The sequence below is a fragment of the Ursus maritimus genome, unplaced genomic scaffold (assembly GCF_017311325.1).
Source record: "Ursus maritimus isolate PB19 unplaced genomic scaffold, ASM1731132v1 scaffold_3, whole genome shotgun sequence".
NCBI classification, from domain to species: Eukaryota; Metazoa; Chordata; class Mammalia; order Carnivora; family Ursidae; genus Ursus; species Ursus maritimus.
Genome location: NW_024425563.1, coordinates 6187035 through 6213730, shown reverse-complemented (window position 1 = coordinate 6213730; position 26696 = coordinate 6187035). Strand labels below are relative to the sequence as shown.

The 26696-nt window shown below is 58.4% G+C and overlaps 2 protein-coding genes across 4 annotated transcripts; one reads left to right on the top strand and one right to left on the bottom strand.

The window, feature by feature from the left end:
• Positions 1-256: 256 nt before the first annotated feature.
• NOS3 (nitric oxide synthase 3) lies at positions 257-18037 on the top strand. 3 transcript variants are annotated; one of them, XM_008688616.2, is made up of 26 exons: positions 257-417; positions 1740-1842; positions 2152-2300; positions 2519-2681; positions 3960-4051; positions 4141-4282; positions 4482-4621; positions 4726-4900; positions 5394-5495; positions 6075-6269; positions 6388-6461; positions 6633-6777; positions 7029-7133; positions 9867-9934; positions 10352-10468; positions 10575-10749; positions 12619-12751; positions 12863-12941; positions 13063-13250; positions 13783-13955; positions 14223-14433; positions 14520-14607; positions 15658-15779; positions 16631-16779; positions 17145-17339; positions 17451-18037. In XM_008688616.2, exons 1-26 carry the CDS (start codon positions 257-259, stop codon positions 17610-17612), a joined length of 3606 nt encoding a protein of 1201 aa, XP_008686838.2. In that variant the 3' UTR covers positions 17613-18037. The 3 variants fall into 3 exon arrangements, with proteins under 3 accessions (XP_008686838.2, XP_040499741.1, XP_040499742.1); XM_040643807.1 differs by having other exon boundaries at positions 1737-1842; XM_040643808.1 differs by lacking the exons at positions 10575-10749; positions 13063-13250; positions 13783-13955; ... (4 more) ...; positions 17145-17339; positions 17451-18037.
• A 976-nt stretch (positions 18038-19013) lies between these two features.
• ATG9B (autophagy related 9B) lies at positions 19014-25888 on the bottom strand. The gene is given in 14 exon segments (XM_040644585.1): positions 19014-19141; positions 19228-19351; positions 19549-19645; positions 19825-19958; positions 20128-20364; positions 20954-21133; positions 21356-21509; positions 21679-22433; positions 23952-24057; positions 24059-24088; positions 24615-24776; positions 24956-25020; positions 25187-25230; positions 25348-25888. Coding segments are annotated over 14 exon segments (2757 nt in total).
• Positions 25889-26696: the final 808 nt, after the last annotated feature.

Sequence of the window (26696 nt, the reverse complement as noted above, 5' to 3'; positions counted from 1 at the left end):
TCCAAGAACACCTGGCTTCCCACTTATCAGTCCTAGTCCTCTAAGCGGAACCCAGGCGTCCGGCCCCCCACCCTCTGGGCGGGCATGGAGCCGAGGCTTTAGAGCCTCCCAGCCTGCCTTGTTCCTGTCCCATTGTGTGTGGGGCAGGGGCGGGGCAAGGGCCAGCACCGGAGAGCCCCCTCCCACTGCCCCCTCCCCTTCCTAAGGAAAAGGCCTGGGCTCTGCTCGGAGGGCCAGAGCTGAGGCAAGGCTGAACATGGGCAACTTGAAGAGTGTGGGCCAGGAACCCAGGCCCCCCTGCGGCCTGGGGCTGGGCCTGGGCCTGGGGCTGTGCGGCAAGCAGGGCCCTGCCTCCCCGACCTCCTCTGAGCCCAGCAGGGCACCGGCACCCGCGCCCCCACCAGCACTGGACCGCAGGTAAGGGCCCTGGTGGCTAGAAGCAGGGGGTGGGAGGGAGGGTGGCAAGCCCAGGAGCCCTGGCTGGCAAGGGCGGGAGCCTGTAGCCCAGCCAGGAGGGCCAGGTCGCCCACACAAAAGGGCTATCAGTATGGACAGAACAGGACAATCAGGGAGGCTCAGATAAGAGATCAGGATCAGGGCCAGCAGGCAGCAGGTGAAAGCGGGAGGTAAGGGTGCCAGTTGACCAGGTTTGAATGCTGCTCTGATGCCAAGAGCTGTTTGACTTTGAGCAAGTCACTTAACCTCTCTGAGCCTTCATGTATATAAAATATGGACATAGCAGTGATTGCTCCAGGGGATTGTTGTAAGTTTCTAGCTCATGCAAGCCTTCAACAAACACTGATGCTTATTTAACAGAAAAAAAGGGGCTGGGGAGGATAGTTACAGGAGAGTGAGAAGATCCGCTCACAGAAAGAGGAGAGAGTTCGCCCAGGAGAGTCAGGCCCTTGGGGTGGGAGGCTGAAAAGACTGAGCAAACAGGCCTTTTCCCTCGACTCCTGGCCTCACCTCCTAGTGTTCATCAACCCCCAAACTAACCTGCCATCCTCAGCCCCCAGAAGAGAGAAAGGGCAGCTGGAGGCCAGGTAGGGTGTCAGGCCAGGCAGGGTGGCGGGGGGCCTGGAGGCAGCTCCGTGGGGAAGGCTCCGCACAGGCGCACCACCGAGGTCCGAGTCCCTCCCTTCCTCCCCGCCGCAGGCCTCAGCCTCTGGGAGGAAGTGATAAGGCCTCTGAGGCTTCCCTTCACACGATGGTTACTGTCAGGAGGGGTGTGAGTGGGGAGGGAAATCTGAGCTGAGGAATCCCTGCAGGGGCTTCCCTCAGCTCAGCCAAGGGCTCCATCCCCCTCAAGGTAGGGTTCATCACAGCTCCAGGGAGTTGGACACCCCGCGTCCAGAAAAGGCGAGGTGGGCCCTGAACAGGGATGAGGACCCAGCCTTGGGTCAGGGGCTCAGGAGCTCAGCACTGCTGCCCTGGGCAGCCCAGGCTCTGGCAATACAAGAGAGGGGCGGGCCTGGATTTTAAAGAGACCAGTTCTGCCCACAGGGCCTCTGGCAAGATTCCGAACTTTTCTGAGCCTCGGGTCCCTCGTCTGTAAATGAGGTGGCCGATACTGTCTACCTCCTAACTGCGTTGTGAGGGCTCATAGAGGAGACGTAAGGAAGCATGAGGCAGGCGAGCAATAAATCACAGGGCTTATTCATGTCGCCAGAGGGGTCTCTGGGGGCACATCCAGAAGGAAATACACTCCTCCCCATGACCCCTCTCCTGGGTCTCAGCAGCCCCCCGCTCACCCGGCCCCCGGACGGGCCCAAGTTCCCTCGCGTGAAGAACTGGGAGGTGGGGAGCATCACCTACGACACCCTGAGTGCCCAGTCACAGCAGGTAAGGCGGGGAGCCCTCCCCATCCCACATCAGGGTCAGCGTGGCTGAACTCAAAGAGACACCAGGAAGAGCCAGAGGAGCTAAGGGACACACAGGGGACTTTGGTGACTCCTAGCCTCCAGCCCTTGCCCCAAGTCCTGCCACAGCCCAGCCCAACTCACCCCGATTTCCAGTCCCAGCCCCAGCCCTGCACCCACACCTGCCCAGACCCACCTTCCCTCTGGTCCCACACCCTGCCTCTGCACCCTGACCTAGTCCTGACCTCCATGCTCCCTGCTCTTTCTGCCTCTGCTCTCCACCCCAACCTAGGATGGGCCCTGCACCCCCAGACGCTGCCTGGGCTCTCTGGTATTTCCACGGAAACTGCAGAGCCGGCCGTCTCAGGACCCTCCACCCCCTGAGCAGCTGCTGAGCCAGGCCAGGGACTTCATCAACCAGTACTATAGCTCTATCAAGAGGTGAGACCGTGCCTTGAGACCCACAGCCCACCCGTGTCCTTTGACCTGGGGCCCTGGTCCTGCTGAGCCCTCAAAAGGATGATCACCTTCCCTAGGACCCACTCCCATCATCCCCCACCCTGACGCCAGCACCCACCAGCCTCCCCCCAACACCCACACAAAGCCTGGAGAACCTCTCCTCCCGACGTGACTTTCTTCTGCTCCCCTCTCCACCACAGGAGCGGCTCCCAGGCCCACGAGCAGAGGCTTCAGGAGATGGAAGCTGAGATAGCGGCCAAGGGCACCTACCAGCTTCGGGAGAGCGAGCTGGTGTTCGGAGCCAAGCAGGCCTGGCGAAATGCTCCCCGCTGCGTAGGCCGGATCCAATGGGGGAAGCTGCAGGTGTGGCTGGCCAGCAAGCACCCAGAATCGGGACTGAGGGACAAAAAAGAGGAAAGGAGCAGTGAGGGCAGCTCCTGATGCTTCCCTGGGGGGTCCCAAGCAGTGGGGAGATCCTTGCCCATTCCCTTAGAGATTGGTACCCTTGGGGAGCCCACAGGCTGGTAGTGAACACCTGGTTGTTAAGCCCCATAGCAATTGCTTGGCTGGCTGTGGAGAGAAACACCAGAAACACCCAAACATACTGAGTCAGTGAGGACAGCTGGGCAGTGATCCCAGGGAGTACTGTCTGAGCAACAGAAGCATTCTGGAAACGGTCCCTTGCTGCTTCTTCCCTGTGGGCCTCACTTGTCCAGCCCAGTCCTCCAGCACCTTGGCCTCACACCCTCCCTTACACTCCCACCCCTGGAATGGCCTAAGAGAAGCAAGCTGACCCACAGGGGAACTTAATCCATGACCTTGGCCTCTTTAGCTGTAACTGGCCACCAAAGAATTTGGAATAAAGCCACATGCTCAGTAAATCCCAAAGGAGTCACCAATAAAAGAACGATCCTATCTGACACTTGCAACCCCTTGAAGTTGTTCAAAGATCTAGCTCAACTTTGAACCCATCAGAGCTTCCATATTGAATCCCACTCACTGCTACATCCCTACCTTGGCCCCAGACCAGCCACTGCCACCCCCCGCTTCTGTCACTAACCCAAGCAGGTAAGGGACCTCCCAGCTCCCTGCTGATGGCCCCACTCAGCTAGTCAAGGTGGCTTCTCCCAGCATCAGAATGTCAGGACGGGCAGACTCCCCGGAGAGCCACCAAGTGCAGCCAGCTGCCTTCCCGCCATCAGTGTGCTCAGGGAGAGTCTGCTAACTGGCCCGGGGTCACTTGCCTTTGCTTGAGCACTGTGGGTAACGGGGAACCCACCACCCACACCCTTAGGTGGCCTCCCCGTCACTTGGTGCCTTTCCCCAATCATCAGTGTGACAGTGACTGGGTCCCTCCTCTGTATCAGGTACTGAGTCAGCTTCTGCAGGGGTAGGGAGTTGTCCCAGCAAGGAGATAAGGAGCAGACCAGGCTACGTTGGGTGTGTGGGGTGCAGGGCAGGAAGGGGGGGTTCAGTGTGGGTGCAGATGGTCAGGGAGGCTCCCCAGAGAGGAAAGAACCGTGACGAGTGACCCCCGCAGCCTTTAGAGGCTGCAGACGAGGTGGCTACTTACCTTCTCCTAGAGCTGAGACTCAGGAGCCCTGTCCCCCCTCCCCCCGCCCCCCGCCTTGGCTAGCTCAGGTGTTCGATGCCCGGGATTGCAGCTCTGCCCAGGAGATGTTCACCTACATCTGCAACCACATCAAGTATGCCACCAACCGGGGCAACCTCCGGTGAGTGCCCCTACACCGCGCCAGATGGCACCCCTCCCCGCGGTGGCAGTGAAGGCAGGGCTCTGACAGCTGTCGTCCCCATGTGTCAGCTCGGCCATCACAGTGTTCCCCCAGCGTGCCCCAGGCCGCGGAGACTTCCGAATCTGGAACAGCCAACTGGTGCGCTACGCGGGCTACAGGCAGCAGGACGGCTCGGTGCGGGGGGACCCAGCCAATGTGGAGATCACAGAGGTGTGCCCAGAGAGTCGGAGCGGGTGGAGGCCAGCCCATGAGGGCTCTGGGAGGAGGCGTGGGAGTCCAGTCAAAGAGTGACCAGTGGAACAGGGAAGGGGGACTCTGAGATAAAGGAGGGAGCTGCCAATGAAGGGGGTCCCTGAGGAGGGCAGGAGGTTGGGCCCCTCAGAGCTACCTCTGGCCCTGCCCCCCACAGCTCTGCATTCAGCACGGCTGGACCCCAGGAAACGGCCGCTTTGACGTGCTACCCCTACTGCTCCAGGCCCCAGATGAGCCCCCAGAACTCTTTGTTCTGCCCCCTGAGCTGGTCCTCGAGGTGCCCCTGGAGCACCCCACGTGAGCATGAGAGGGAATGGGGCAGGCGGAGGAGGGGCTGCCCGGGGGTGGCCTGGCAGGCCAGGCTCCACAGGCAGCCTGATCCCCTGCCCGGACACCCCCAGGCTGGAGTGGTTTGCGGCCTTGGGCCTGCGCTGGTATGCCCTCCCAGCGGTGAGCAACATGCTGCTGGAAATTGGGGGACTGGAGTTCCCTGCGGCCCCTTTCAGCGGCTGGTACATGAGCACTGAGATTGGCACGCGGAACCTGTGTGACCCTCACCGATATAATATCCTGGAGGTGAGGACCCATACGTAGGGAAGAGGACGTATCCCCTTTGGAGCCATTGCCTCGCAAATAGGTCCCCACGCTGTCAGCAAGTGGGAGCACCTGAGTGAGGTCCAGGCTGCCTCCTACACTAGAATTTTGGAGGGTTCTGGGACTGTGAATTTGGGGCAAAGGAATATACATGCATGGATACAAATATGCAGTTATTTTTCTGGGATCTATAGCTCTATAGCTTTCCTCAGATTCTCAAGGCAGATCTTGCAAAAACAATGTCATCTTAGAAAGGAGAAGTTAAAATCCAGGGCAGAGAAGTAACTGGTCCAGGGTCCCTCTCTGCTCAGGGGTGCCTTGCAGGCAAGAACCTGAACCCGCCCCAAACTAAGCAGTCTGGCCTCTCGATGGCCACCTACCCACCCTCACTCCTTCTACTCATGAGTTCCAAAGATGCTCTCCGTCCACTCCCCCAAACCTTGTCCCTACCAATGCCATGCACCCCCGCTCCCAGGATGTGGCGGTCTGCATGGACTTGGATACCCGGACAACCTCATCCCTGTGGAAAGACAGGGCCGCGGTGGAGATCAACTTGGCCGTGCTGCACAGTTACCAGGTACACTGGCCCAGACCGCCAGGAGGGAAGGGGCTGGGGCTGGAAGACAGGGAGGCACTTAGAGACAGGGGCAGGAGTTGGAAACAGCTGGAAGAACTACCATGGTCCATGGGGCACACTGGGCCCATGCTGCTGGGGACACAGCACCTACTACTCCAGGCGCCACAATATGGGGGTAGAGTGTGCTCGGAGCCCTGCTGATCAGGGCATGCTCGGTAATGCAGGCCCCCCGGGGCAGACCGCATACATATTGTGATTTGTGGGACCCCCTGGATTCTGGAAACTCCAACTCCAGGACTGGAGGCCTGCTGAGCATTGTCGTTTGAGGAAACTAGTGCCTGCTGAGAACCTGGCCAGAGTTTAGGATGTTTTGGTTCAGGGGCAGGACAGAGCGACGTGGGAGACGGGAGCTGCTGGTGCCAAGCTTTGGGCTCGCGATGCATGCTGCAGCCAGGGGTGACAGCATGGTGGGGGAACAGCCTGGGTTAGATTTGGGGTGACCCAGGGCACAGCGGTGACTGGGGTCACAGGAGTGTGGGTCTGTAGGCTGAGTCTAAGCCCCTGCCTCCCCAACCCCAGCTGGCCAAAGTGACCATCGTGGACCACCATGCTGCCACTGCCTCCTTCATGAAGCACCTGGAGAATGAGCAGAAGGCTAGGGGGGGCTGCCCTGCCGACTGGGCCTGGATCGTGCCCCCCATCTCTGGCAGCCTCACCCCTGTCTTCCATCAGGAGATGGTCAACTATGTCCTGTCCCCGGCCTTCCGCTATCAGGTGCCCACCCCGCTGGCTCTCGCCCACTGTGGCCAGCTCTAACGAAGCAGCCCCCAGGGGCCTCCAAATGTTTGTTTTACTTATCTCCTCCTCCACTCCCCCCATCACTCCCCTGCAGCCAGACCCATGGAAGGGGAGTGCAACCAAGGGTGCCGGCATCACCAGGAAGAAGACCTTTAAGGAAGTGGCCAAGTAGGTGCCCTAGGAGCACTGCCCTTCCCCCACACCCAGCTGTAGCAGTGGGAAGGCCCCCACCCCCACACACCCACCACTCAGCGCCCCAAGACCTTGCTTGGACCATGCACCTGGGGAGGCTCTGGCTCCATGTCCTTGGGACTGCCCTCACCCTGCTCTCGCCTGCAGTGCGGTGAAGATCTCTGCCTCACTCATGGGCACTGTGATGGCAAAGCGAGTGAAGGCGACTATCCTGTATGGCTCCGAGACCGGCCGGGCCCAGAGCTACGCACAGCAGCTGGGGAGACTCTTCCGGAAGGCTTTCGACCCCCGGGTAGGGCTAAGCCCAGAGGAGTGGGGATCTGGGAAGGGGAAGGGGGCCCATCCATATATTTAGATGTGCCCCAGAGGACAGAAGAGGGTCACAAGTCAGAGCCCAGGAGAAAGCCCGGGATCCAAACGGATTCAGGGATCAAGTCTGCGCCTGAGTCAGGGTCTGAACTGTGCCCTGCCAGGGCGGGTCAGAGTAGAAGTGCCAGGACAGCAGGGGCCAAGTCCCTGGGACATCGGTCTTCTCGTCCACAGGTCCTGTGCATGGATGAGTACGATGTGGTGTCCCTTGAACATGAGACACTGGTGTTGGTGGTGACCAGCACATTTGGGAATGGTGATCCCCCAGAGAACGGAGAGGTAAGGCCTAGCAGGAAAGGGGCCACAGGAAACGAGGGGAGATTCAAAATGGGGAGGCTGGGCAGGAACCCCACCTCCATGATGGAGAGTGGAGATGCCTTGAGAGTCCCGCAGAGTGTGTGTGTGGACACTGCACTGGGACCCAAGAGCCTGCACAAACCAGACTCCAGCCCCACCTCCACACACACCTGCTTCAGTGTGTCACTGGGTCATTTCCATTGTCCCTGCAAGTGTTTAATATGTGGAAGGCATTTGGCTGGCCAACGAGGTCAGACTGCTCTCAAGCACTGACAAGTTAGAAAAAGTGCGATACTCCACTTACTGCTCAATTTCAGCTTTCTCTTTTCTTCTTTCCTTAACAAAAGAAAAGAGCACTGCTCGGATGGCAACAGAGATTAGGCAACTTCACTTTCTGCACAAATCTTTAAAGAAACAAACTAGAGCACCCCCACTGACCACTTTATCATCAGCCATTATCTTCCCAGCTTCGTCCCTGGCAGCCCCGCTACAGGCATTCCTCGTACCCTTGGCTGTTGCAGCTTCTAGGTGATAAAGGTCTCCTGAGCACTCGGCACCTCCCCAAGCAGCCCAGAGCAGAACGCTGAGGCAAGACTTCCCCCCGACCCCGTGCTGCCCACTTCAGCTGTCATTCTGATCTGCCTTGTAAAGAACAATAGATCACTGACTTTTTTAGTATAAAAGCAGTATTTACGCCCACATGACCCACTACCCTATAAAGACATAGAACATTTCCATCACCTAGGCAGTCCCCTTGTCAGTGCCCCCAGCCAGCCCCTTCCCAGTCCATCCCTTCTGTCAGCCAGGTTACTTTGGCCTGCTCTAGGATGTCACAGAAAGGCGAGCACACAGTAAGGACTCGGCCCACGTCTGAGGCTCATCTCACTGTGAGTGATTTGGTAACTTGCTCCTTTCTACTGCCGAGCAGCCCGAGGCGTTCACTGTGTGAACGCACCGTGTGTTTCTCTGTTCTCCTGCTGACGGACACTTGGGCCGTTTCCAGGGTTTAGCTATTATGAATAAAGCTGTTATGAACATTCTTGGGCAAGGCTTTTGTGGGCTTATGTTTTCATTTCTCTTGAATAAATACCTAGGAGTGGAATTGCTAGGTCATCGGACAGATGTATGTTTAACTTCAAAAAACACGAAAAAAAAAACAAAAAACTGCCAAACAGCCACAGGGATTGAACTGCACCTCTAACTTCTGTGCATTTCAGTGTATGTAAATTTCACCTCTTTTTCTTTTCTTTTTTTTTTTTTTAGTGGTGCAAACCTAGGAATACGGCCCACAGAAAACGGGGTGTATTCACCAAAGTCACTAATAAGAATGTTTACAGCAGCATTATTCATAACAGCCCCAGACTGGAAACAATTCCAATGACGGTCCACAGCAGAACGGATACATACATTGTGGTCTATTCAAATTCTAGGCAGCAATGACGGTGAATGGCTCACAACCACCCGACACAGATGAATCTGAACACTCAATGTAGAGGGAAAGGAGACAAACACAAGAGAATCCAACCGTAGGGTTCACTTTGTATTCAGTTCAGAAACAGGCAAAAAGAATCCATGGTGTTTCAATCAGGAGAGTGGTTGCCCCCCTGGGGTGGGAGGTGGTAACTGGGGGTCCAAAGCTGAATTCTAGGTTCTAGCAACATTTCCTGAGAGGAGGCTGACGACACAAGTATGTTCAGTTTGTGAAAATCTAGAAAGCTGTACATTTGTGATATGTGTGCTTCTCTGAACGTATTATGCTTCAACAAAAGGTTCAAAAAATAAAATTAAGGTAGCACACACTAATTATGGTGAATCTAGAGACACACCACCCAAACGCACCTACCACTAACGCGGGGGTGTTCCGGGCTTGCCACGTTTTAGGTTTTGCTGTGTGAAGGTGTCCCTGTAGCTCTTAGCTGTTTCCGTGGCAGCACCTGACACAGCTCAGCCTTCTAGAAGATGTTCGTGCCACCGACTAGCAATGGAGGCAATGCAGGGAGAGGGAGGGCTGTTTTCCACCTATCAAGTTGGCTGAAACATTAAGGACTGGCCACATGCTGTGTTGGCAGGAGTGAGCAAAGAGCGTGTCTCTTGCTGCGGGCTGGTCTGACCACCCACTTCATCCTGCCTTTAAATCCTGACTCAGCAGCTCCCCTTGCAAGGACTACCCTAACGAAACACTCAAAAGAGGAGGCGGGCATGTATATGTACAAGTGCTGGAGCACTGGTCACACACCGCCCAGATATCCTGAGTCAGACAGAGTCTCCTCCATGTGGTCCATGCAAATGTGGGCACACTGTGCAGCCATTCAAAAGGAGGTCAGTCTTGGTGTGTGGACCTGGAAGGAGGTCCATGATAGGTTACCGAGGAAAAAGCAGGTAAGTATGGTGTGGCCCCATTTTTACTTTTTGAAAAAACTATAAATACACATATATATGGAAGTTCAACCAAACAGATGTAGGAGTTTAAACACCTGCCCATAGGGTACATGCCTTGGGGGCAAGGACTGGAGGAAAGGTTAGGGTAGATTTTTGTCTTTTATTACTTTATGGTTCTGTAATGTTTTCAAAAAGCCAATACCAGTTTTAAAATTTTCAAAACAAATTAAAATCAGAATTTACAAATAATAAGGATCAGCTGACTGCAGTTTTAAACTTCTGTGTGGTTTGAAATAAAACAAAACCAACCATGATACCAACACTTCCCCTCCCCAGAGTTTTGCGGCGGCCCTGATGGAGATGTCCGGCCCCTACAACAGTTCCCCTCGGCCAGAACAGCACAAGTGAGTGGGGCTGGGAGCTTGGGGGGAGGTGGTAGGGAGGGCAGTGGGGCATTTGGAGACAATGAGGAAAGGAGGGCTGAAATGTTGTCCCTCCATGCCTCCAACAAGCTGGAGGATGGATGTAGGAGGCCTGGACACCCATCACAGCTCAGGAGCCCCTCCCTCCTTGCGACCCGGCCATTCGCAGCCCCCGGGGACTCTGAGGGCTGGTCAGTCCTCAGATCCCCTTCAGAAAGGGCAAGGGAGGCACACTGGGGCCTGAAGGCACAGAGATCCCTGGGTGACAAAGCCAAGCCCAAGGGCAAGGTCTTTCCTATCCCAGATGCAGAGAGCCTGGAGCTGTCCCCGAGCTATGTCTGGGCCTGCACCATGCTCCCAGTTCTCTGTGACAGCCCTGTCTTTGTCTTCTCTTGCCAGGAGTTACAAAATCCGCTTCAACAGCGTCTCCTGCTCAGACCCGCTGGTGTCCTCCTGGAGGCGGAAGAGAAAGGAGTCCAGTAACACAGACAGCGCAGGGGCCCTGGGCACCCTCAGGTGTGGGAGCTGCACTGAGGGGAGGCATGGGGGGGAGGGCAAGCTGCCTGGGCATACATGAGGCGGGGACGGGTGTGGGCTCCAGTGACGGCTCCCTGAACCCCAGGTTCTGTGTGTTCGGGCTGGGATCCCGGGCATACCCCCACTTCTGCGCCTTTGCTCGTGCGGTGGACACACGGCTGGAGGAGCTGGGTGGGGAGCGGCTGCTGCAGCTGGGACAGGGAGATGAGCTGTGTGGCCAGGAGGAGGCCTTCCGTGGCTGGGCCCAGGCCGCCTTCCAGGTGAGCCCCTGGGCCTGTTCACACATGTGACCCGGGCTTCCCCTCCCACCCCAATTCTGGCTCACTCCCACCTGCACCCCTCCCCCTTGAGACATGCAATATTGAGGCTGGAGGCCTTGCTGCTGCCCTGATTGTTTGGTTCTCTGGTCCCATCCTGTTCCTTCTAAAATCCATCCTCATTTCGCCACTGGACAGCCAGCCCTCCTGGCTCAGTCCTCAGCAGTGGGTGATCCGACCCTAACAACATGGCAGGTGCCTGGCCCAGGCAGAGGAGAGCAGACAGGGCCACGGTAGGCAGACCTTCAGCCAGGCATAGATGGGGCCCCTGAGTGGGCGCCCAGAGAAAGAGCATGCAGGGCAGGCAGGGCGGAGGGAGAGGAGAAGGCCCAAGAGAAGGCTGGACAGAGGCAAGGGCTGAAACTGAGGCCAACACAGAACCCACAGGAAGTCAGAGGCCAGACAGGCTTGGGGTGGCGCCTGGACCGATGGTGTCCTGCCTGGCTCAGGGAAGTGCAAGAAGGGGTGCATCCCAGGGCTGTGACTTTCTCAGGCAGGGCTTCCCCCAGAGGCAGCTCGGCCTGGTCTGGGGATTATGCCTGGAGGTGAGCAGACTCCTGCCTGTCCTGACACTCCTGTTCACACATGTGACCCGGGCTTCCCCTCCCACCCCAATTCTGGCTCACTCCCACCTGCACCCCTCCCCCTTGAGACATGCAATGTTGTAGGGCAGTGCTGGCCCGCCCAGGGTTCCCAGGCTTGAGCTTAGCAAGTCTGGCCTGATGGAGCCAAGGGGGACATGCAAGCAGGGGGGCTGTGGGGTTGCCTGGCGGGTTTGTGGAGGGTTTGCTGGGGAGGAGAAAGTCAAGCTGAAAAAATAGATAGGCTCAGGTTGGGAGGAGAATGGGAACGGAAAACAAGAATCCAGATGCAAGGAAGCGACTGGAAGCTAGGAGCGGGACAGGAAAAGGGGCACAAGGTGAAGTTTTAGGGATGCTGCTTTAGAGACGCAGGGTCAACAAGAGGAACATTCAGCTAGAAGCAGGAAGACGCTGAACGAACGAGGGTGGTAGCAGTGGGGGTAGGAAGGAAGGGAGGGGGGCAAGGAAGGAAGGAAGAGATATAAGACCTTACACACACAAAAGAAAGATTAACAGGACTAGTGATATGCGAGTTGGGAGGAGAGGGAGCAACCAATCATGGGTGAGCCCTGGATTTCAAGCCTGGGCCAGGACCAGCAGTGTGCAGGACTCCTACCTGAGCAGAAACAAATAGGATATGCACCCTCCCAGGGGTCCTGCCCCGGGGCCCCTCCAGCCCCAGTGAGCAACGCAGGAAGGACAGAGCAGCCACAGCCACCCAAATGTGGTGTCCCACTCTGGGAGCACTGTAGGGTTTTACATAAAGCCTCTCATTTCATCCTCCCTGGAACCTAATGATGCGGAAAGATGGGTCAGTGAGGCACGTGGAATGTAAGCAGAGGAGTCGGAATCTGAACACAGCTCTGCGCACACTGACACATTCACTGAGTGCTGCTGTGTACCGGGCACCGTGCTCCCTGAGACAGTAACACTCACCAGACTGAGGAACTGGTGGGTGTGACACTGGTAAATACGTGCAAACGGAGAGCTAGTGCAGTGGCCAAGCCATGCCATGGGCCGAAGAACAGGCCCCGTCAGCCTAAGCCACGGGGGCCGCTGAGGCCACAGGCATGAGCCGCGGAAGGGCGCCTCCCACTCCCAGGCCCCCCCACTCTCACAGTCCCAGGAACGGAAGGAAGGTGGCCACTGGGGACCCCACAGCCCAGCTCAGCCTCCTGCCTCAGGCTCCCTGAGCTTCTCACTGTTCCGGCCCTCACCCCTTGCCCCTCAGGCCTCCTGTGAGACTTTCTGCGTGGGAGAGGATGCCAAGGCCGCCGCCCGGGATATATTCAGCCCCAAACGGAGCTGGAAGCGCCAAAGGTACCGGCTGAGTGCCCAGGCTGAGGGCCTCCAGCTGCTGCCAGGTGAGGCTCTGGCCTTCCCCTGACTCTGCTGGCCCTCTGGGCTCCCAGGGTCCCAGGACTCACTGTCAGGGGCCCGGCCAGGTTCCCGGCTCAGTCTCAGTCTCCCCCCAGGCCTGATCCATGTGCACAGGAGGAAAATGTTCCAGGCTACGGTCCTCTCAGTGGAAAACCTGCAAAGCAGCAAGTCCACGTGAGGAGGACCACTTCCCCCACACGCACACCTGCCCTGGCCCCTCCGCCCCTCTGTCCCAGCACGCTCCCTCCCACGCCCTCCTTGCCCCCTTCTAACTGCCCCAACTCCTCACCCCCAGCCGGGCCACGATCCTGGTGCGCCTAGACACTGGAGGCCAGGAGGCGCTGCAGTACCAGCCCGGCGACCACATAGGCATCTGCCCGCCCAACCGGCCCGGCCTTGTGGAGGCGCTGCTGAGCCGTGTGGAGGATCCGCCTCCACCAGGAGAGCCAGTGGCAGTGGAGCAGCTGGAGAAGGGCAGCCCTGGTGAGGTGGAGCGGTCTGGGGCACAAGGGACGTCCCCTGGCCTCAGGGTCCCCTTGAGCTGAGGAGCTGGTAGAGGGCTGCCACCTCCCCTGACAGCCATAATGCCTGTGCTCAGAGCTGGCTGTGTTCCCTCCTGTTGGGCTGACCTTGTGGCTGGATGGTCCACAGAGCATGGCTCCTTTCTCAGTACCTAACTGCCTACCGCCAAAAGGCCGCCCCCTCCCTCTGGGCTCCCCCCAAAGTCTCCTCCTGACAGCCTCGCCTGCTCTGTAGGGGGCCTCGGGTCTACCTCCTGCCACACCAGTGCCTGGCGTTAAAATAAGAACCCGGACCAACCCAAACCAGCCAGAGGCCCCCAAACACACACACACACAGGCTACCCAGACAGGCCCACCACCACTGTTCAAGGGCAAGGTCTCCAATAAAACACAAGGTGTGGTCAGTCCCAGGATACCCCCCAAGCAATGACCACCTCAGACTCTGCAGTTCTGGCTGGCCCCTTCCTCAGACCTCCCCTGTACATCACCCCCAGGTGGCCCGCCCCCCAGCTGGGTTCGGGACCCCCGGCTGCCCCCATGCACACTGCGCCAGGCTCTCACCTTCTTCCTGGACATCACTTCCCCGCCCAGCCCTCAACTCCTTCGACTGCTCAGCACCCTGGCCGAAGAGTCCAGCGAACAGCAGGAGCTCGAGAGCCTCAGCCAGGTGCGGGCAGCCCCAATGGGCAGCAGGGGCTCGAGAGGCAGGAGGAGCCGGGTGGGGAAGGGAGTCCACCTGGCTAGCGCACCCTGGGGTTTAAGACCTAGCTCTGGAGTCATTAATTCATCTCGAATTCTCGGTGCTCAAGAAATGTTTGTTGGCCTGAACTAAGGAGGGAGAAACCCCAGGAGGCTCGGCTCAGGAGGAGTCAAGAAGGGAGGTCAGCAGGCAGGGTAGGGAGGTTCTGAGCCCATTGCGCCCTGCTCCCACCAGGACCCGCGGCGCTACGAGGAGTGGAAGTGGTTCCGCTGCCCCACGCTGCTGGAGGTGCTGGAGCAGTTCCCCTCCGTGGCACTACCTGCCCCCCTGCTCCTCACCCAGCTGCCCCTGCTCCAGCCCCGGTACTACTCGGTCAGCTCAGCACCCAGCGCCCACCCAGGAGAGATCCACCTCACGGTAGCCGTGCTGGCATACAGGACGCAGGGTGAGCTGATGGAGGGCCAGGGTCAGGGCCACACAGTGACCCTGGGACGGGCCCCTCATTGGCACCCTCTCCTCACCACCCCCCAGATGGACTGGGCCCCCTTCATTATGGAGTCTGCTCCACATGGCTAAGCCAACTGAAGGCCGGAGATCCTGTACCCTGCTTCATCAGGGGGTGAGTGAGTACTTCAGGGGATGGAGGTGGAAGGGGCACCGAGAAGAGAGTGTCTGCCCAAGCAGGGGTGGACAAAGTGCCACACGGATGGCCAGGGACAGATGGAGGAATCGGCAGGTGGCTGACACAAGGTGAGGGTGGGAGCTTTGGTTAGAGGCATGATGGGGAGCAGGGAGGACCCACTTAACACATATCTAGAATGGGGTATCTGGTTAAGCTACTTCGGAACTTTGACTAAGCTTTGGGTGTTTCGCTAATTAGGACTTAGGGTCCTGTCCCAAAGCTTTCCTTCCCAGAGACAGGGCTGGGATTCGACCAGCAGGCCCTGATGCTTTTAGGTAAACTATGTCCCTCGCTACATCTTTGGGGTCAGTCTGATATTGGGAGGCATGGCACTTGGGAACTGTACCCTGTTCAAGGCCAAGTCCCCACTTAGTCTGGGGAGAACTAGTTAGGTTACCATAGCATCACTGAGGACTCAAAGAAAGTAAAAGATCGCAGGATACCCTTTCCTTGTGCTGGGTTCAAAAGCCCTGCCTCATCCAGCAGCCGGGACCCAAAGCCTCGATTGGGGGTTGGGAGGGACTAAAAGGAGTTCCCAGGACATGCACCAGTTGGGTCCAGTAACCCAAACCCATCCAGGAGGCTAAATCACAAACTGTACCAATCTACTGAATATAAACCAAATACCAACATTAAGGCTAGGATTTAAAATAAACACTCAGTGAACTTCTTATGAACCAAAAGCTGTCCTTCCCTTCCCATATTTTGTAAATCGCCTAAATTGAGATATCAGAACATTCTTCAGTTCAAATTGACTCATATTCCCTTTGACCCATCCTCCAGAGATACAGGTGCAGGGAGTTTCTGCCTGCAAGTAGAGTTCTTTTCATAAACACACTGTGCCCACTCTGAGCTAGACTGTGTCGTAAGCACTTGACAACACATTTACCAGTGGAAGTGGAGTTCTCCTCTCCCCTCTCAGTTGAAGTTGGTAAGAATGTGGGAGCTGGGAAAGCACAGGGGCCTGACAGCGTGTTCCTTCACTAGGGCTCCCTCCTTCCGGCTGCCGCCTGATCCCAGCTTGCCCTGCATTCTAGTGGGCCCTGGCACAGGCATTGCCCCCTTCCGGGGATTTTGGCAGGAGCGGCTGCATGACATTGACAGCAAAGGTGAGACTGGGGGCCAAGGGAATGACTGGAAGGCAGGAGGGAGTCACTACAATCTAGGGGAAAAGGGACGGGGGCTACAAGACAGAAGCCAGGTAGGAAAGAGGGCAAGGAATGGGCCACAGAGGTGAAAAGAAGCTTATTAGACCAAGAGAAGGGCAGTGCCCTGTTGGTCCGGCTTCCTGGGGCTAGACACAAAGTAGGTGTGGGACAGGGTTAAGGACAAGAGGTAAGGGGAACTGGAAATCTAGAGAGAATGGGGCTAAAACTCAGAAGGCAGAAATGTCCAGAAGTGGCAGAAATGTCCACTCAGAAGGCAAAGTGTACTTGGGACTGTGCCAGAGCTCACCTAGATGTGTCCAAGACCCAAGGAAGCTACAGGGTGTTCAGGCTGGACACAGGGTGTGCAAGACAGCTGGTAAATCGAAAGGAAGGGGCTGTGACTGATAAAAAGGCAGATTATGTGGAAGCTGAGGATGTGCAAGAGTATGGGGTTGGAGCCCGGACAGGGCTAGATGGAGTCCTAGAACTTCCGTGTTAGATGGTGCCAAGCGCTTGGAATTCCAAGTCAGAAGGCCCACGTTCTAGTGCAATGCCACCACTGGTCATTCCACCGGAGGAGCCACCACCTCTTGCACACCTCTGCTTTTCCCTGAGCGTCTTCTCTGTAAATCGGGGCCAGGCGAGGTCTCTGTGAGAGCATCCTGCACTCTCCTGGAGGCTAGTCAGCCGAGAGTGGTTGTTTCCACTCGAAAGGCTTGGGCTGTCCGCCTGGGCGAGGTTAGCCAGTGGGAGATGTCGCTAGGGCTGCGCCCCGGGGAGAGAGCTCTCCCAAGCCGCAGTGCTGCTTGCAGGGCTGCAGCCCGCCCCCATGACTTTGGTGTTCGGCTGCCGATGCTCCCAGCTCGACCACCTTTACCGCGACGAGGTGCAGGATGCCCAGCAGCGCGGAGTTTTTGGGCGCGTCCTCACCGCCTTCTCCCGGGAGCCCGACAGCCCTAAGGTGCGACACCCTGAGGGCGCGGGGGTAACCTGACACTAGGCACCGGTGAAGGCCCGAGGGGCGCTCGGGAGGGGCGGGCGGGCCCAGGCCCGGCCCCACCCCCTCTAGAGCGCACCCTCCGCCCCGCCCCTCAGCTCCCACCCCAAGGACTCAGACAACCGCCCCCACTCGGCCCCTCCCGCGGGCCTTTTGGTCTCCCTCACCTTCACCCTAGCCCCGCCCCTTGCTTGGCTCCACCTCTCTAGACCCCAGCGCCGCGCATTTAGGAGCTGTCTGGCCGGCGGAGAGACGGTTCGCACCCGGTGCCGGACCCTCCCCCCAGGACCCCTCTCCCAGGGCACGCCCCTAATCCCGGCTTCCCTCAGACCTACGTGCAAGACATCCTGCGGACGGAGCTGGCTGCTGAGGTGCACCGCGTGCTGTGCCTCGAGCGGGGCCACATGTTTGTGTGCGGCGACGTCACCATGGCAACCAGCGTCCTGCAGACGGTGCAGCGAATCCTAGCGACGGAGGGCGACATGGAGCTGGACGAGGCCGGCGACGTCATCGGCGTGCTGCGGGTGCGGGGGGCGGGGCCGTGCCCGGGGCGGAGCCATGCCCGGGGCGGGGCCATGCCCGGGGCGGGGCCCACTCCTCCTTGGATCCGACCTGTTCTGGCCCTTTCCCCGCAGGATCAGCAACGCTATCACGAGGACATTTTCGGGCTCACACTGCGCACGCAGGAAGTGACAAGCCGCATACGCACCCAGAGCTTTTCCTTGCAGGAGCGACATCTGCGGGGCGCAGTGCCCTGGGCGTTCGACCCGCCCGGCCCGGACACTCCCAGCCCCTGAGAGCCCTCCTGTTTTTCATCCCAGTTCCGGCAGTGGGGCCGTCAGTCCACTCTGGCTCTGCGGCTCTCCTGTCGGAGTTGCCAGACCAGCCACCTCTCCCCTCCCGAGGTGCCTTCCCCTCTTTGTCCAGAGTGTGCCCTAAATCGCCTTATTCACGGAAATGAGTGAAATGTCCCTCTCTAGGTCTGTTTACTTGCCCCAGGTCCAGAGCCCCCCCTCTCAGGTCCTACTGTCACCCCCTTTGTGTTCCTTAGGTGAGTTTTAGATTCCCTTTACCTCTCTCAGGAGTATCTTATCTCGAAACCTAATCTCTAAATCATTCAAATATTTATTATTGAAAATTCCCCATAAGAGACTGGACCAGATGTTATGAGAGCTACTAAGACGCCTAACCCAGCCCCATCGATTAAATTACAGAATGACAAGCTTTGTCTTTTAATTTGTGCAGATGAAGGTCATGGTAATTCTTTGGAAGGCAGTCCTACCCTACATTCTCCACTCTGACCAATGCTCTAGAAATGTGGTTTCCAGCCAATCACAGACAGTTCTGTGTTGCCTCCTTGCTCTTGGTTGAGAAGCAGGTACAGCCTTCAGCTGTCAGCAGGGGGAATGCCAGAGACTAAGGTCACAAAGATGTGTGACACAGCCAGGAGCAACCTTTACTGCTGGTTTCAGGATGAGCGGCCACACCCACTTCCTCCGACGTCACCCTAGTGCTGAACTCCAAAGACATCAGCCCTCCATAGTTTTTCCACTCACAAGTCCCCATGGCCCCCCTCCACAAGTCCCGTGGGACCCTGAAGGCCAGGCTGGCTTGAAGAGCCCACTGCCGTCAGGTCCTGTCCCTCACTGTTTCCCTTACATTTAGCTAGGCCTCCGCCTTGGCCCTGTACTTCACCCTGAGAATACCTGGGGAGTGCTTCCCAGGCAATTGCTCCAGAACAGCTAGTTGGGGTGGTGTCCCCTTAGCGCCCCCAGGTGGGGATCATCTCTAAGACTTGTTTCCAGATCTTTTGGCATCTCCTCTCCTACCCTTTCTTGGCTCTCCCGGGTGAGCTCATCACTAACCTCCCCCAAGTCCTGACCAACTAGAGCGTCCTTAGGCCTACGGTTTGGGGGGGGGGGGGTCTCTGAAGAGGGCTCGGCGTCATGTCCTTCCACTCCATCTTGTCTGATCTACAGCTGGAGAAGCCAGGGAACCTGGGGGAGGAGAAGGCTCTTGGCAAGCATTCCAGGGGGTTAGGTTCCAAAGATGACCATCCGCATCACCCTGAATTCCCACCACTGCCCCCAATCCCTCCAAGTGGGGCTCCACCCAATTTTCTATTCATTCCCCAATCCCCCCCACCCCCACCCCCACCCTCCTGCTCCATTAGACAACACTGACCCTGAGGAGCCCTCTCAGTCAGTACCAGCGGCCTGACCAGGCTCCTTCTGGGTGTCTGTGGTCTCCTGAAACTGTCCAGGGAGCAGATTCTGGGTCCTCTGGGTTCTCCACTGCTGTCTGGGGCTGGAGGCAGGACTGGAGCCTGGTGAGAAAAGCCATCAGCTGGCCGGTGTGGTGATGCCCACTGTCCACCCAGGGTCTGTCCCCTGCACACCCTGACCACCTCACCATCACTTGACCAGGATGGCTTCTCCTCATCGGGCGAGAGTGTCTGGGAGGGGCTGGACCAGGGCCTGGACAGGGAAGAGGCTGAAGCCTCGCCCCACAGTTCCTGCTGCTGCTGTTGATGGAGCTAAATGGAAGGAAGAGGAATGGTGGGCTCTCTCGTGCCACACAGTGGGAAACCCAGCCCCTGGACTAGGTGCAGAGGCTTTTCAGCTCTTCCAGCTCCTACCGAGTACTTCCTTACACTCTACCCCCCCCACCCCATCTGCATTTCATTCAGCTGCTTTCTCCCTACATTTCTCTTTCTGGCACCCCTCTGCTCACCTGGTGCAGGTAGATAGCATGAAGACTCATCTCAGCAGAAGCAAGCTCTGGAAGCTGGGCCAGCTTCAGGCCCCCAGTGCCTCCTGGGGACACACAGCTGGAACAGAGGGCACAGTACACCAAAGACATGCCTCTCCCCCCTGCACCCCACAGCGAGGGCCAGATTTGATTTCCCCTTCCGAGGGCCCATGTATACTCCTCCTGGAGGACCAGCCCCCACCCCTACCACCACGCCCCCACCATGGCTGCCCTGCCTCTCCAGCCCCCCCTCCTCACCTCGGGTCCTGGGCAAGGCGGGAAATGGAGGCCAGCAGGCTAGCTGTGGCTGCGGCTGGGCAGGGAGTCGTGGGGCTCAGGTCCCGTGGGGGCAGGAGGGGCTGCACCAAGAGGTTGGCCAGAAAGGCCTCAGGCTGGGAGCAAGAGAAGAGGGCATCAGAAGAGAGGACAGAAGGGGAGGGAGGAAGTCCAGGGAATGACTGAGAGCAAGCTAGACCAAGGAGCAGGTTAATACAAAAAGTGAGAGGGACAGGAGGGACTTCGAGTGGTGAGGGCAGAAGGGCAGGCCAAGCTGCAACTCACCAGAGGTGAGTAAGAATCACTGAGCACCCCAGGCGTAGGGGGGCTGCGAACAGAGGTGGCGCCCCAGGCAGCTGCATCTTGTTGTACTCTGCCCCGAAGGTGCCCTAGGAACTTGGAGCTGTGCCCAGGGGGGCGCCATTGTGGATGCACGAGGGAGAACCTCATCAAGGAGAGCTCAGTCTTTCCATCCTCCGCGCGCTGAGACAGTGAGGCCTCTGTCTGTCCTGCCGAGAGCCACTGAGAACAAGAACAGTCAGTCGTTCAGATGCTGTGCACACTGCTCTTACAGCTTCAGTGGGAGCCTCGTGGGGTAGGCGGGACAGGAAACACTGGCCCGTGTTCCAGGTCAAAGAACAGAGGCCACGATGGGGCCTTGCTCAAGATCACCCAAGAACACAGCAGTAAAGCAGGACCGGGGTCTAGAGCCAGCACTAGGGGAGGGTGTGGGCTTAATGTTTCGCCAGCCTGTGTACACTGGACCCCAGGGCTGGCCTGACCGCCTGCTTCCAGCCCCACCTACTGACCAGTTCATACCTCTGCCTCTCTGACAGTCTTTCCTCCCACTTACTGGAGTTGCAATGTGCTGAGAACTCTGTCAGGGTTCTAGACACATCATCTCCTGTAATCCTCACAGCCCTGTACCTTAGCTACAGTCACTGTCCTTATTTGACAGATAAGGACACTAATGTGTGGGGAAGTGAAGTGACTAGCTCAAGGTCACAGGTGGCAAGCAATGGAGCTTGGGGGGGAACCCAGCTCTGCTTTGAGTGAGGCAAGCGAAGCCCTACCCAACCACAACCCCACACAGCCAGGGATGGGCTCTAACCTGAGGGTGGCCGTGGCGCTTCACATCCATAAGGGCAAAGGAACAGATGTCCCCAACTCCAGCCACATCCACAGTGAAGTGATGAAAAAAGTCAATGATCTCCAGAGAACGAGGGCAGAACCAGAAAAGCAGAAACAGCGGAGTGAGGAGTGGGGACAGGAGCTCCTCCAGGAGGGAGACCTGGGGAAGCAAGGTGAGGCTAAGAAGGGCATGTTGAGGGGTCCACGCTCACAATCAGGACCAAGAGATCCCCAGGGCCGCTCGCCGGGGCCGGAAACCTCTAAGCCTCCCGGCTCCTGGGATGGCCAGCCCCGAGCCGAGCCCATTTGTCCCACGCCTTCTCCTGGGCGCCCTCGGGCTGCGCGGGTATTTCCGCAGCCCCCCTTCGGGGCGGACCCTCACCGCTCGGTACTGCAACAGCCGCGCCATCTGCCGGTAAGCGCTGGCCCGGCCCGCGGGGCCGGGCTCCTCTGGGAGGTAGTGCATGTGCGCCAAAGCCGCCTGCAGCAGGAACTGCGGGGAACGACTCCGACCCTGCTCTTCCGGAATGAAAGACCTGGAGAGCGGGTGGGGGTGGAGAAGGGGCCTGCAGTTAGGATGTGCGGACGGGCGGCGGGGCTGGGGGCGGGGGGCAGGGCTGACGGCCTGAAGGGTAGGGATTGGCGGGAGGCTCGGCCCCCGGTCAGAGGAATGTCCCCCTCCTCTCCGGACGAGCTCCCCAGCACCTGGCCACGGTGGCCGTGACCCCGAGCGCGGTCATGGCGGTGAGCACGTGCTCCACGGCCAGCACGTCCTCGTCGTAGACGGTGAGCACGAGCAGTGCGGCGAAGAGCGCGCCAGCGAAGAAGACGACCTGGCGGGCCAGCAGCGCGAGCAGGGGCGCGGGGGGCGCCGCGGCGCGCAGGAAGGCGGCGGCCGGGCGGTAGGCGCGGGCCAGGCGCGCACGCAGCTCGTGCGGCAGCTCGTTGAAGTGGCGCAGCTGCAGGTGGGCCAGGCGAGACCAGCGGCGCGCCCCCAGCGCCCCGGGCTCCCGCCGCAGCAGCTCCGCGTGGCTGTAGAAGGCGTGCAGCACCTGCCAGGCCAGCACCAGCGGGCTCAGCGCCAGGTTCACAGCGGCCAGCAGCAGCACCGTGCGCCGCCAGCGCGCGGCTAGGGCGCCCCGCTGGTCGCTGCGCTTGTAGGCGTCGGGCAGCTCCCAGCCCCCGCGGAAGAGCGAGAAGGGCCCGCGGAAGAGAAGCAGGTCGACGTTGAGCGCCAGGCCGCGGCTGAGGAAGGCCGCACTGCCTCCCCAGGGCAGTGCGCAGCGGGCCGGCAGCAGGCCCTTGTTGGCCAGAGCCACCTTGTAGTTGGTGTAGCGCAGGATGCGGTGGTGGACGTCGAGCTCGGTCAGCGGCCGCGGCTGCACGCACAGCCCCCCGCTCTTCTGTAGTGCCAGCAGGCGGGACTGCACCTCGGCCCAGGGCACCGAGCTGAGCTCCTCCTGAGGAGAGGGCACTGCTGAGCGCCAGCAAGCTGGATCCTGCCGCACGGTGGTGCCCAAACTCACCTTGACCAGGGCTACATCCCTCGTTTGCCCTCTCCCCACCTTGGTCTCCCAGCGTCCTCGAAGGCGTGAAACCTGCCACCTTTCCCTTTCTGCCCTCTCTTGCCCTCCCCTGACCTTGTCACTAACAATCAGGACACTTCTTTCTTCCTTTCATCCTCTTCTGAATTGTGTTCCTCCTGCCCCTGCCTCTCTTGAGGCCATGAGTCACATGCTTCCCGGTGACACCTACTCATTTAACTTCTTCAGGTATCTGATTTCAGCTCCTGAAGAGCATCTGTTCTGGACCCTCCCCCTCCACCCGGAAGTTCTTCACCTACAGCACGGAACTGCTGCCAGGAATGCAAAGTCTCTCTCCTTCCCGTTCCTAGGGTGCTGGCCCGCACAGGACCAGAAGCCTCCTTGTCTCAGCATGCTTTGAGACCCCCGAGCCCCATCCCACTCCACCACCAGATTAACCTGCCTAAGACACTGGCCGTGTCCATGTCTGGTGGGATGCTGTCAGATCTCACTTGGGGCTCATCTGCAAACCTCATGTTAGCCCAGTTTCACCCAGCTGCCCCAGTCCGGCTTAGTCAAGTCCCTCCAGGCCAGCCTCTCCAGTCCATCCCAGGCTCTCCCCTTCCCCTGAAAGGAATAGGGGAGGAGAAGAAGGGAGGAGGAGGAAGGGAAGAGTCAGCAGCCTCCTGGAGGAGCAGTGGTGTAACTCCCGCCCTCCCCGACCTGTGCTACCCTGGCCCTCTCCATCCTCCCTGCACTCTGCCTGTGCTCCCCTACTCAAGGGGCTTTCTGAAACCTCTCCGCCTCGCTGTGCAGGAGAGCTGTGTGGAAGGTTCTGCACTTCTGAGGGAAGCAAGGGAAGCTGGCTGCAGAAGGTAGCCTTTGAGCTGAGTCTTAAAGAAAGAACGTAGGAACAGAACAAGAAGAAGATGGGGAGGAAAGAAAGGGCAAAGCATGAACGGGGACAGGGAAGGGGCCCATCACAGTGGTCCACTGCAATAGGGAGTGAGGCCAGACAAGGGGGTGGGATCCCCCGATGGGGCCTGACCATTCAGTTGCAGGCCAGTGGGTCCATCTCAGTGCTGCCCCACTTCCTGCATCAGCACTTGGAATGCCCTCCTATTTCCTAGCCTTCCCAGCCCCGCCCGAATTCCTGCTGCCCTGTAAAGCCAGATGGCCACCCTTCCTCTAAATACCTACTGTTTCGACCACAAGCATGTGACCATAAATCATCTTCCATAATCTAACTAAATCAACAAAATCCCACTAGGGTCAGGACCATGTTTTCTAAGGTGGTACCCCACCTCCTAACATTACTCAGGGCCTGGGCAGGTGTCCATAAGGCCTTCTGCCTGCTTTCCACTGGGTCCTTCTGTCTGCACAGCCCCCACTCCTCCCCTATTCTCTGCCCCCTCTGACAGGGACCCCATCCACAGCCTCGCCCACCCAGCTCACCGGGGGGATGTGCAGGGCCTCCCTGTAAAACACCTGGATGTCCCAGTAGCTGAAGAGGTTGCAGACCGAGCGAAGCAGCTGTAAGAGCCAGAAGGCCGCAGCCAGGNAGGAAGACCAGCAGGGGGCTGGAGCGGATCCTGTGTGGGGCGGGACAGATAGCAGCGAGAAAGTGGGGGCCCAATAGAAAGGGAGACTAGACTTGGGGAGAGATGGAAAAGTCACAGAGAGGGGGACCCAGCTAAACCAGCGGTTCTCAAAGTGTACACCCTGGGAATCCCTGAGTGTCTGCAAGGTCCAGATTTTTTTCAGGGAACATTCAGGTTTTCTGCTGTTTTCACGCTCATTCTCTCGTGAGGGTACAATGGACTTTTCCAGAGGCTATGTGTGTGACATCGTGTCGGCAGCCGATGGAATGTGTGCTTCTGCATTCTTAGATTTTAAAGTTATTCTCAGCTTTACTCTCTAATAAGATAATTATAAATAGAGAGATATGATTCTCATAAACAAAAGCTCTGGAGTGTTTTTGATCGAGTTTAAGTGTATAAAAGGTGTCCTGAGACCAAAAACTTGGAGAACAGCTGATTTGGATCAAGGGACAAAAGGAGGGGGGGGTTCTTGTCTGCTCCTCTCCCCCTGTCGTTCCCCCAGCCAGCTGTCACTCACCGCTGGGCACACTGGGAGGAGGACAGGATGGCATCTGCCAAGGTTACTTTGTTGTGGAGCAACCCAGGTCTCGTCCGGTTGTTTGGCTGGTTGGCAAAGAGGATGTTGTAATCCACACACCGAAGGAGGAAGGTTGTGAAGGTGACAATGAAGACAAATTGTCTGGGAGACAGGGAGTGAGGTGATCAGCCTCCAGGCCAGCCCCGGGGGGTCCTCCCCACCCTGCTGAGCCCCTGGGCTGCTGGGGGCGAAGGGGGTGGCCACGCTGGGGGGACTAGAAGCGGCAGGCACTACTGAGGAAGCAAGATGACAGAGTTTGGGGGTTGGGACAAGTATCTCACCCCAACTGGAAGACATCCTCCAGCAGGATGCAGGCAAAGCCATTTCTCTGGTGGTAGCTGTAGATGTGACAGCGCGTCAAGAAATAAGCCTGAGGCATGATGGGCCTTTCTTGAGGACCCCTCTCCCTCACTCCCCCAAAGCACTGCATCCTCAGAGCCTCCCTGCCAAAAATGGCACCAGCCCCCAGAGGTCCCCCATGCCACTCCTGCCCAGTCGAGTACAAAGGATATCTTGGTGAAGAAGCTGTCCAGGTTCTGGATGTGGTGCCAAGAGCCTGGGCACAGAGAAGAGACTGTTGGGACTTGGCTCTCACCTGAGTGACCAGTTCACACCCTCAGGAGCCCCCAGGCCCTCCCCAGTACTCCCCTCGCAGCCCCACACCCACACTTACCTCGGAGCCCTTCAGGCACATGGAGCAGGGGCTGCTGCTCCTCTCCATGGAGGGGTGAATCTTGGGACCCCTCAGGGTCACAGTCTTCCAGCCGCTCATAATCCTGCTCAGGGATCAGAGGGCCTATCCGCAGCCCAGGAGGGTCCTGGGGGCATCGGCGTGAGGGAGGGGGAGTCACTGAGGCCAGGGGTGGGGTGGAGTGGGAGCCCCATGAGGGAGGAGCAGAGATGGGGGTCATCGCAGGCTGTGCCTGCGTTGTTGGGGTGGGGAGGGCACTGTGGCGAGGCTGAGAGGCCCCTGGGGCCTGCACCGCTGGGCAGGGGGGTCCCAGGGCCAGAGGGGGAGCTGAGGAAGGGGAGCTTCTTGTGTGAGGGGCAGGGGACAGAGAGAAGATGGAAATCCTCCCTCCGCCAGGCCCCCGACATGGAGGAGGAGGAAGAGGAGGCAGGGGCATGGGGAGGAGAGGCACCGATCCAGGCCCCAGGTCTCCCCACCGCCCCAGCCGCCCTCTGCTCCCCCCCCAGCCCACTCGCCTCACCATCAGGCCACTAGCTTCTCTGGAAAGCTTGGAAGGACGGGAGCTGCTGCTGCTTCCACAGAGGTCTGGGGTGCTAAGCAGGGACTTCAACAAGGATAGTGACAACAACAGCGTGGTGACTCAGTCAGGGCAGCCCTCAGGCGTCCCAGCTCTCAGTCACCTGTCTGACCACTCACACCCCTTCCAGGGCAATCTGCGGCCTAACCTCTCAGGGCCAAGCCTCTGTGCCTGGGAGGGGTGTAAGCTGGAGAGGCGGGGACTGAAGAGCGGGCAGACCAGAGATACCTATCCTCCCCTCCTCAGACCTCGAGCGGATTTAAAGGGGAGGCCAGAGAGTAGCAGCCAAATAAACACAGCAAAAAGAAACTCCTATCAAAGGATTATAATACTACGAAACCGAGATGTTAAATCTTTGATTTCTTAAAATCTTGTCTCCCCTCCCCCTACACACACACACACACACACACACACACAGATCAAAAATCAACAGAGAAATGCTTTAAGACCAAAAGCAAAAAGAAGAAAAAGAAAAGAAAGGGCTGATTTTCTGTTTGCCTGATGGTACTAAGGGAAGAGGGGAGACTGCCCACCTTCAAGGCCAGGTTGGAGGAAACTGGAGGAGGGGGAAGGCAGTGAAGAAAGGAGAGGCAGTTATCCTGGATGTAGGAAGAGGTTTGGGGAGCTTACCGTAGAAAAGAGCCTCTTCGAAGTTCTATTATGTTTTTTTCTTTATCCCCTTAAACGTCAAAAACCCTCTCCCCCTTTCCTATCCCGTGTGGGGGGGGCGGAGAAGCATCAGAGCTGAATGAAC